Source organism: Aspergillus aculeatus, assembly GCF_001890905.1.
Source record: "Aspergillus aculeatus ATCC 16872 unplaced genomic scaffold ASPACscaffold_6, whole genome shotgun sequence".
In the NCBI taxonomy this organism is placed as follows: domain Eukaryota; kingdom Fungi; phylum Ascomycota; class Eurotiomycetes; order Eurotiales; family Aspergillaceae; genus Aspergillus; species Aspergillus aculeatus.
In genome coordinates, this window is record NW_017962981.1 from 1,264,337 (window position 1) to 1,273,310 (window position 8,974).

Genomic DNA, 8,974 nt, shown 5'->3' on the forward strand with positions numbered 1-8,974 from the left:
TCTTGCAGATCCACTCTATCTTTGATAGCACCGCAAGGTCCTGTCATTGGCCGGGAGAGCATTTCTTATCAGCGGAGGTCAGCGAAGGCCCCCGCCATTGGCCAATGCGAGGTACAGTGGGAGTTCAAGGTGATAAGAAGCCGGAACCCGGGAGATAAGCAAGGACAGTGCCATGAAAGCATATGCCCGATGGTGATTTGTTGATGCCAAGACTGCCTGTCTAATCTTGAAAAAGATATCAATCTGCTTACTCGCTTACTCGCTTACTCGATCTTACCGTTCATGAATTGAGCACCGCACCGTGCTTGTGGCCGTGGGGAAACCCACGCGGTCCCTGCATACCAGGACCTACTAGGTAGTACTACCCGCAGACATCCACAACAGGAGTTCCGCGAAGGTAGAATAGGTGACGAGCAACAATACTATAAGCCATTGAATAGGCAGTTCCGCCCCCTTGGCACTGCTTTCGATTACCCGCGACACCCTTCCTTCGCAAAGCATTCCTTTCCCATAAGGTATTCACATCTCACGAGATGCCCTCCTAGTTTGTCATGCATATCCTGCAGGGCCATATGTGGTGTAGGCTGTGAATATAAAAGATAGCCCCTTGCCCTCTGCATATTCCGGTGAAAACATAAGTAGTGGATATATCGTAAGTTGGTATCGTTACTTGGTACTTCGCAGTGTAAGATGTGAAGTTCCGGCGCAAATCAAGTTCTAGGGCTTCACCGCAGTAAGCTATGGTTATATAGTCTTTCTTTTCTCCTGCCTTCCTACGAATATCTCTTCTTCGCTCTTCCTCTCTCTCTGCATGTGATTCCTCAAGCTTTTGCTTGAGAAAGCTCCCGTACCGCAGGACTGTTGAGCGGTACAGCCCTCTTACATCTTCCACGGCCCATGAGTCCTAGTTACATCGACCCCATTCGTGATCTCACACCTTCCATGTTACCTACTGGGCCCTTCTCTCCATGTTGAAGGTTCAAGGGGCATACAGAACTGAGTATCTCATATGGCAATCCGCTAACTCAACCGCGTACTGTTGAAGTAGGCTGAGTCCTGGTACGGGACTGGACACCCTTTGAATGGCTTATTGATTCGACTCTGGAGATCCAGACTGCTAGATTTGAGTATGGCCTTTCCAGATGATATGATCGAGCCATACTTTCATGAGGAGGAGAATTCTATTGGGGTTATTGTGAAGGTTGGCAGACTCGAGATCATTCGGCTACGCCATGTGGCACTGGAGCAGGAGAGCAATGCGTTGTCCGAGATATTGTGATGGAAGGAGGATTGTGGTTCCTCATCACAGCTAACTGTGATTCTCTATATAACTGCTTAAGTCCCGTCTCCTTATGTTTGATCTCTATTACAGTCTAGTAACAGAAAAACCAGCAAATCCGCATTCTGTTGAACGTACCAGCCAGAATGTGCGAAGACGTCCAGTACTCATACCCTGCTGAAGGTAAGTCATGCTTTTTTGTTTCGAGTATCCATAACTGTCTTTACTGATAATTGTTGACTACCAGATGATACTCATAACGTTCTAAGTCCAGTACACTGCATTGGAATCGTGCAGCTTCCAATTGACACTACTGACCCGGCACGATCCATCCTTGGCGTCGATTTCTGCTGTTCAACACGTATTATTTACGGAGAGCCGAGCACACAGTCATACTCTGCCCTGGTCTGGGGGTCGAAGACTCCATTGAAGATTTACTATCCCAGGACTCTGACTAGTTGCGGCGAGCTTGCCTGCAACATGATAATCACCAATGCATAATCACAATTCTGGGAGTGCGACTATGATAGCTGGCTGCATCATCCCATTTGGCCTCGGAAAACTCTGGGAGGATGAAGGACTGCAGATGCACAGATCCGGCAGTGTCTGTGCTGCTATTTCCTGAATATCCATGGCCTCTCTCACCACAGCGATGAAGATATCAGTCGCATTGATAATGCGGTGAAGCTAGCTACATCTCTATGTAAAGAGATCGGTCGCATCTTAATACCGAACAAGCCTCTGTTCGCTGTGCATGCGGCAATCCGCAACATCCTACACGCCTCTGGGCACGGTGAACCGATCGACAAGACAGTGGCGGCACTCTCGCCAAGGATTGGGGCACTGATCTTGAGGCATTATTATCTGTGACCGGTCTCTCTTTACTGGCAATCAGTTCCTAGCCACAGTTCGCCAGCCCGGAATGAGGAAAAGCATTCTTGTTAAAGGGTAATATGACAGTGTTTTCCACCTAGGTAGCGAGTTTATCTGTATATTAAATGCAGCAAAGCTAGAAGATATACCACCTAGCAAGGTTTAAAAGTCTAGATCAAATGTTACTTAGTCACAGATTACAGCACATGACTTGCCTAGCAGGTGACCTTGTAGAGCAAAGGCTTCGCAACATTGATAAAACACGATGAAAGTCTTGATGTCAAAGTCTTGTTGAACCAGTCTTTCTGCCAAGATAATAACAGGTGCTTTAATGCTCTAAAGCTTAGTAGTGGTCGATTCTCTCTATCTCGAGCTGAGCTATGTTCACATTCAGTTCGTTGGGATCCCCCTTCGCCACAGACACTCAAGTCACGGATCATTAGTACAACAGTCGGTAGGCCTCATCCCTTCAGTGGGTAACGTTGTCATCGCGCCTTCCCCTTCGCTACCTAATCACTGCACCGGCAAATTAGCGGCAAACGACGCATGAAAAGGGAAGGAAACTACGGAGCAGACAGGGGTATCATGGATCCATGATGTTCCCTCTTGAATCCTACAGTGGCTAGCAGGCGATTGGAAGAACCCCGGCCGACTAGTCGAGAGTCAAATTAAAGCCTAGCGTCCTTAGGCAGTTCATCCACACACACTGAGTGTCCGTCTGTGGACCCTGTCCCTTAGTCGGAGTTTCGGAGCGGTCACCTTGCAGCTGCATACAGACCCCTGATTGGTCACGCCGATATACTGTGCTAGGAGGTATCTTAAAGACCTGCCCGTGTTAACAGGCACCTAGAAACTACTGGTGAGGTACACATAGGACATTATTTGAGATGGTTTGGTCCCCAGTGAATGCATTGTCCATACTAATGAGGGATCATTCACCTCTGGATCCGACAACACCGCAACTAGCGAGCATAGCCCACTGCTCATGCCATCGCAACTGCAAGAAAAAATGTTGGAATCGAACTAAGTGTCCAATTGATGTACAGAACATCGGCTCAGCACGTTCTCCGTTGGAGAACCGCTCAGGGGTTAGAATGAAAGACGGCGCGATGAGGAAAAGGTGGCATGACACGCAACCAGCACTAACCCCAAAGCTATCAACCAGCCAGATATACACCATTCCAATGCCCCCTCCTGGACAAGCCACCAACATGAACACCACCGCGATCAAAATCACAATCACCAACATGGCCGACGATCACACCCCCGATACGACAATCTACCAAGACGCACATCTAACCGTCAACCTCACCCTCCGCCCCACTACCCCAGGCCACACCGTCGCGACGCTCACCACAAACAAAGCCAACCTCTTCAACCTCCCCCCGCCCACCTTCGTGGAAACCCTCCAAACCCTCCGCACCATCGCCTCCCACCTCCGCAAGGCATACAATGTCCAGCGCTGCGCGCTGATCACCACGGGGGGAACGAGCGTCTCGATCCTGCCGCTCCACGGCCTCACCCCGCAATGGACCCCGGTCACGCACCCCACCAAGGAATTCCACCCGCAGTACCCGGGGTACATCACCTCGAAAGACGCGCCGCAGCTACCCACGCCGCAGCTCAACACCATCCGCAGCTCCATCCTGTTTGCGGCATCCAAGTCCCCGACCACCTACCACGCCGATCACACCTTCCATGGCCCGGACCCGGACGACGCCAACCTCTTCGCGCGCATCGTGCGTGGGGAACTCTCCCCGCAGTGGCGGGTCTGGGAGGACGCGCGCCACGTCGCCTTCCTGACGCCGTACCCCAACACCCCCGGGTTCACGGTGGTGGTGCCGCGCGCGCACCTGCCGAGCGACATCTTCTCGCTGTCGCCCGAGGACTATGCCGGGCTGGTGGAGGCAGCGTACGTGGTGGGGAAGCTGCTGATCCGGGCGTTTGGGATCGAGCGCTGCGGGATGATTTTCGAGGGGTTCGAGGTCGATTACGCGCATGTCAAGCTGGTGCCCATCCGCGGCGGTGGCGGTGATGACTACGATGATGACGACTGCGACCGGTACGGCATCAGTGAGCCGTTCCAGGAGACCTATCAGGGGTATGTCTCCTCCATGCCGGGGCCGAGGGTGGAGGACGTCGAGGAGGTGGTGAAGCGGGCGGCGGAAATACGGGCGTTGATCGGTTCGGATTCTTAGCTCTGCTCGGGGGTTAGACTGTGACATATCTATTTATCTAGACCTTGTTTACCTTGACAGATGTTAGAGTGATGTGAACCAATCTTCCTGTACATTTCCCTCCGTCGTTCTTTCTCGCTATGAACGTTTTCGCCTCTCCCCGGTGAAGAAAGACTACGATGGCAAGACCAGAGAGATCGAGGCTCAATACGCTAAGACTGAAGGAGCTCCAGCCCAAAATGTGTATGCAGCACAGCTCATCTGTGAAGCCTTGAACCGCCTAGACCCGAAGAACGCTTGCTCTGCTTGCAGGTACACTGGGCTGAGAATAGTATATCAGCGAGGTATAAGCCTGATATACCAACAACTTTTCACTGTTTGGATAACACAAGTATCGGGATATTTGAGATAACTTTCTAGGTATAACACCTTGATTATCTAAAGGTGGGAGTTCAAGTACTGCATGTACTACCAGTATACTATATTCTCTGAAGTTTATCGGGCTCTTGTGAAGCTGCCTCTGGAAGACACTGAGGTATGTAGACCGACTAGCCACTCGGTTCCTCACATTCGTAAAGCATAATAGCCTTTGCCAGCATGTATATAGCATGGCTCTCTACAGCCGTCGCCTTACTTCTCCTGTTTTGTCTTTTGCTCGCTAACCAGTTCTATCTCCACAGTTTCAGTATCCCCGGGTGCCGCGATCTTCCCTAATCTGCTGAGCATTCTTATCCTCTATGAGCAGGATCTAAAGTCTGTTGTTCATAGCTTGGGTCGATGGATTTGGTTCTTCCGCTGGGTACGCTAACGTATACAGTAACCGTTTGGTCGGACCTCGTTTTCATTGATAAGCACTAAAATTACACATATGCAGTTCATTCCAAGTCTCTCTCTCTCTCTCTCTGTTTCTCTGTCTTTCCCTTGTGGGATTCTCCTCTGCTTGTTCGAGCATGTCCATTTCCATCCTATGCAGCAGATAGGTATGAATCCGGACAAAATACAAAAGCGCGCTGGGTCAAAAATGCGTGTGTTGCGAAAAGATGTCTCCATCACCGGCGCACGCAGAAAATAACGGGTAAAGGGGGGACACCAAGGGGGGGTATATGATTTCGAAGGTGGTAAATGATGCGACGATCTGATCCTCTCGGTCGGAATTTCGGCCCAAGCCAACCAATCTCGCGGGCCCCGGATGAAATTCACCAATTGATAGCGTGCTGCGTATCAAAAAAAAAAGAATCCAGGCCGAAGAGTGTCTGGCGGTGGACCGATAGCGTTTGGGGGCTAATTTACGAGGAGAACTTGCGGGTGATCTTGGCGATGACTGTAGAAGGGGGGAAAGCAGTCAGTGGTTAATTCTTCGGATTGATGCTTGAAAGTTGGGTGGAACGTACCGTGCAGACCAACGACAGAGAAGATGAATCCCAGACTGAGAACCAGGACGACGACGGGGTCGACCCTCAAGCCGGGGCTCTCGTCGGTGTAGAGCTTCAGCATCGTGCCAGAAGAACCGCCAGCGCCGGCAGCGCGGGTCGAGCTGGGTCGGGCATTGCGGAGGGACTCCTTGTGGTCAGCGGCCGCGCGGCGACGCAAAGCAGCCCGGGGACCACCAGGAGGAGTAGGAGAGGAAGGACGGTTGACGGAGGAGACGGCAGAGGCGCCGGAGCCGGCGCCGGCAGACTTGGAGTCAGGGCCGGACTCAGCTCCGGAGGTCAGGGGAGAAGCAGCACGAGGAGAAGCCTATGGCACTGAGGTCAGTTTCAATTCGAATGCTGATATGAAGAGCGGTGGTCGGCTTGGGGGAGATCATCCAGCTCGCGCAAAGGACAATCGAGGTGCGCGCTGAGGCAACGGGCAGGACGAGGGCACTGACCATTATGAAAGTGGAATCAAGAAAGGGCTAAAAAGCAAAGAAATCAAGAGCAATATTAGAGTTGATGATGGCCAAAGAGATAAATGGGTCAATTGGCCGATGGGACAAGGAAGGATGTCGGCTGGGGAGAAGAAGGACGAGGTGGATGGCAGAAGGTCGGGGGAGGTGAAGGTGCGGGTTGCCAGAAAGAGGCCACGCTCACGTTTCCATTTGGCGGGTTACCGTCACATACAATTCTGCCGAGCGGCAATCGCGAGAAAGCAGTTAAGCAGTCTACAGTCTCGGACAACTTTAGAACATAAAACAAAGGACTGGGACTTTTTAATAACTTGATCCGATATAGTGTAACGGCTATCATACCTGTCTTTCACACAGGAGATCGGGGTTCGATTCCCCGTATCGGAGTCACAAGATCAATTTCTTTTTGCTGTTGTTTTACCCTCGGTTTTACAGTGGAAGTCGAAATCCTTAGCCCGCAAATCCACCTACCGCTCCCGTCTCCTCCAATGGTATCGCGGGAAGCTGATATTCTCTCGGCAAATGAGCCCTCCCAAGGTAGGCGGTGTGAAAAGCCCTGAGCACTGCTACACCTTTGGTCTTATGAACTGTACCTCAATTAACATCGCTAGGACACTCACTCGGTAGTTACACCTGACTCGCTATATCGAATCGTCTATTGGTGTCATGTCGCTTTCTTGCGTTTCATCATAGAAATATGCTTCGATTGTTGAAAGCATGGCAGCTTAGACTATGCCACTAACACCAATCCCAGAATCGACTTTTCCCTGAACGCACAAGTCTACGAGCAAGTATCATTGGTTTACTGCAGTGTCTGCACCTGAGTGTCTAGTAGATGCAAGCACCGGGCTCACTCTCTAATCAACAACCCGCTGAAATTGCTACTAATTTAGTCTAGGATCTGGATAGTGCGGGATAGAGAACTGAGAACCATGTCGAAGCTCGACTTTAGAGGCTAACGACCCAGTCAACCATAAGCCGGTACCATTAGGGAATAGTGCTTGATTTGGGGTATATATGAATCAGATGTCCCCATGGCGATGGATCCTACACAGTATACGGACTACGTAGAGTCGTAGACTATATCTAGCCTGTCAGAGGAGAACTGCTGGAAATTTATCTGTTAAGACCGCTGTTTCACAAAAGACCGAGTCTTCCCTCCGAGTGGACGGACAGCCACCTGAAGGGAACGGCAAGGAGGCACTAAAATAGCCACACCATGCCACACCAGGGTCACCGCATGGCCACGGTAGCTGTGTGGGTTGTGGCTTGTTTCCCTGCACCCATCCCAACCCTCTCTCTCTCTCTCTCCTTGAACGCTTCCAGTACGTAGCAGCATTCGGCCTCTCTCTAGCCCGAACAGCTAGCTACCTCCTCGCATCCCAGTGGTGGGATAATACCCTACATAGCAACAAGTACACAGGCAAGGCAAGGTACTGAGTGACTAGTCGATTGGCAAATCGAGGAGGAGATGGCAGGCTAGGTAGAAGAGTACGTAGCCCTCCCCCAGTAATCGAATCAACAATGGGGGTTGTTGGTTTTTTTTCTGCCTCAGGCGAGAATTCCATCTTATCTTTCAATGGGAACCACTGCGCTACATTATTGTTTCTAGTTATCGGCCTTGTACGCAGCAGCCTTCTATCCCTCTTCGAATTATCTTCCATCAATTCAACGGTTCGATTCAATTGACAGCTGAAGTGGCAGCGGTTCTTTCCCATTGACGTCCGGCACATTCTTGCCGGTCCAGGTCAGGCAGAAACCGGGGGGAGGGGAGGAGAAAGATGCATAAATTGAACCATGGAATCTGGCCCCCGTCCATCCCCCGGGCGAAATTTTGGTTTCGAAAGTTCGCAGCAGGCAGACAGCCAGCCCATCGCATGGGTCCGACCCACCCCACTGCAACGCGACAATTCAGGAGTAATCGAGGCTAGTCTATTTCTCCCTTGAGTTAGTCTCAGGCACGGGTTATTTCTACGTACGAATCCTAAGATTACTAGCCACCACCGCCATCTCACTCTACTCTTTTCTGCGAAGTACTCCATACGTACGGAGTAGTACTCTTGCGTAAATTATCCAGAGGATAATTAGCCAAGACTGGACCTGCCGTGGCTCGAATACCAAGAACTCCTGAGCGGTGTTAGAGCGACATAAGACAACATAAGATTCTAATTAAAAAGTTCCCGTGCGCGAGTCAACAGCGAGATTGAGCACCACAAATTTAGAACTGAGGGTGGGATACTCCTCAATGGACAATCCAACACAAGTCCAGTTAACTTAACTTCATACCGTTAACTGTCGCCGGTTAAGGCTATTTGTTTTTCTTAGTCGCATTTGTTGTCGGTGGTGTCCGTCCGGTGGGGAAGAGAGCACTGGAAACTCTGCCATTCAGTTGGATTCCTTTTTCTGTCTGTCTATCTGCTTGTCTGTCTGTCTGTCTGTCTGTCTGTCTGTTTGTGATTCTTCCTTTCTTCCTTTCTCTCTCTCCTCTCTGTTCTATTCTTTGGGGATCGTCCCTGCAGTTTCCCTTTTGAATCGGACACTTGACCCTTCCGTCGCGTCTGGAACTTCAGCTGGACTTCTTCCGCTTGGCTGCTTCTTTTCTTTGCCCGCCCGACCGGCAAAGGTAAAAAAGTAAGTATCTTCGTACTCGTAATAATACATTTTCCTCCTCTTCCCTTCTTTCGCCTCGTTGTTTCCTCCTCACTGCGGCTCAGACTTCCCTTTCTTCCCCCCATCATCCCCCCCCCCGTCCTCTCT

At 50.8% G+C, this 8,974-nt stretch overlaps 2 protein-coding genes and 1 non-coding gene across 3 annotated transcripts; 2 read left to right on the forward strand and 1 right to left on the reverse strand.

The window, feature by feature from the left end:
• The first annotated feature begins 2,991 nt into the window (after positions 1-2,991).
• ASPACDRAFT_117654 (uncharacterized protein) lies at positions 2,992-4,583 on the forward strand. The gene has a single exon (XM_020196089.1). It carries the CDS (start codon positions 3,337-3,339, stop codon positions 4,348-4,350), a length of 1,014 nt encoding a protein of 337 aa, XP_020057336.1. The 5' UTR covers positions 2,992-3,336; the 3' UTR covers positions 4,351-4,583.
• Positions 4,584-5,181: 598 nt separating this feature from the next.
• Positions 5,182-6,379, reverse strand: ASPACDRAFT_117656 (SEC61-beta family protein). The gene is made up of 3 exons (XM_020196090.1): positions 6,200-6,379; positions 5,721-6,066; positions 5,182-5,650 (listed from the first exon to the last, which is right to left on the reverse strand). Exons 1-3 carry the CDS (start codon positions 6,200-6,202, stop codon positions 5,616-5,618), a joined length of 384 nt encoding a protein of 127 aa, XP_020057337.1. The 5' UTR covers positions 6,203-6,379; the 3' UTR covers positions 5,182-5,615.
• Positions 6,380-6,532: 153 nt separating this feature from the next.
• Positions 6,533-6,604, forward strand: ASPACDRAFT_t125. The gene has a single exon. It is a non-coding gene; the product is annotated as a tRNA-Glu (tRNA).
• Positions 6,605-8,974: the final 2,370 nt, after the last annotated feature.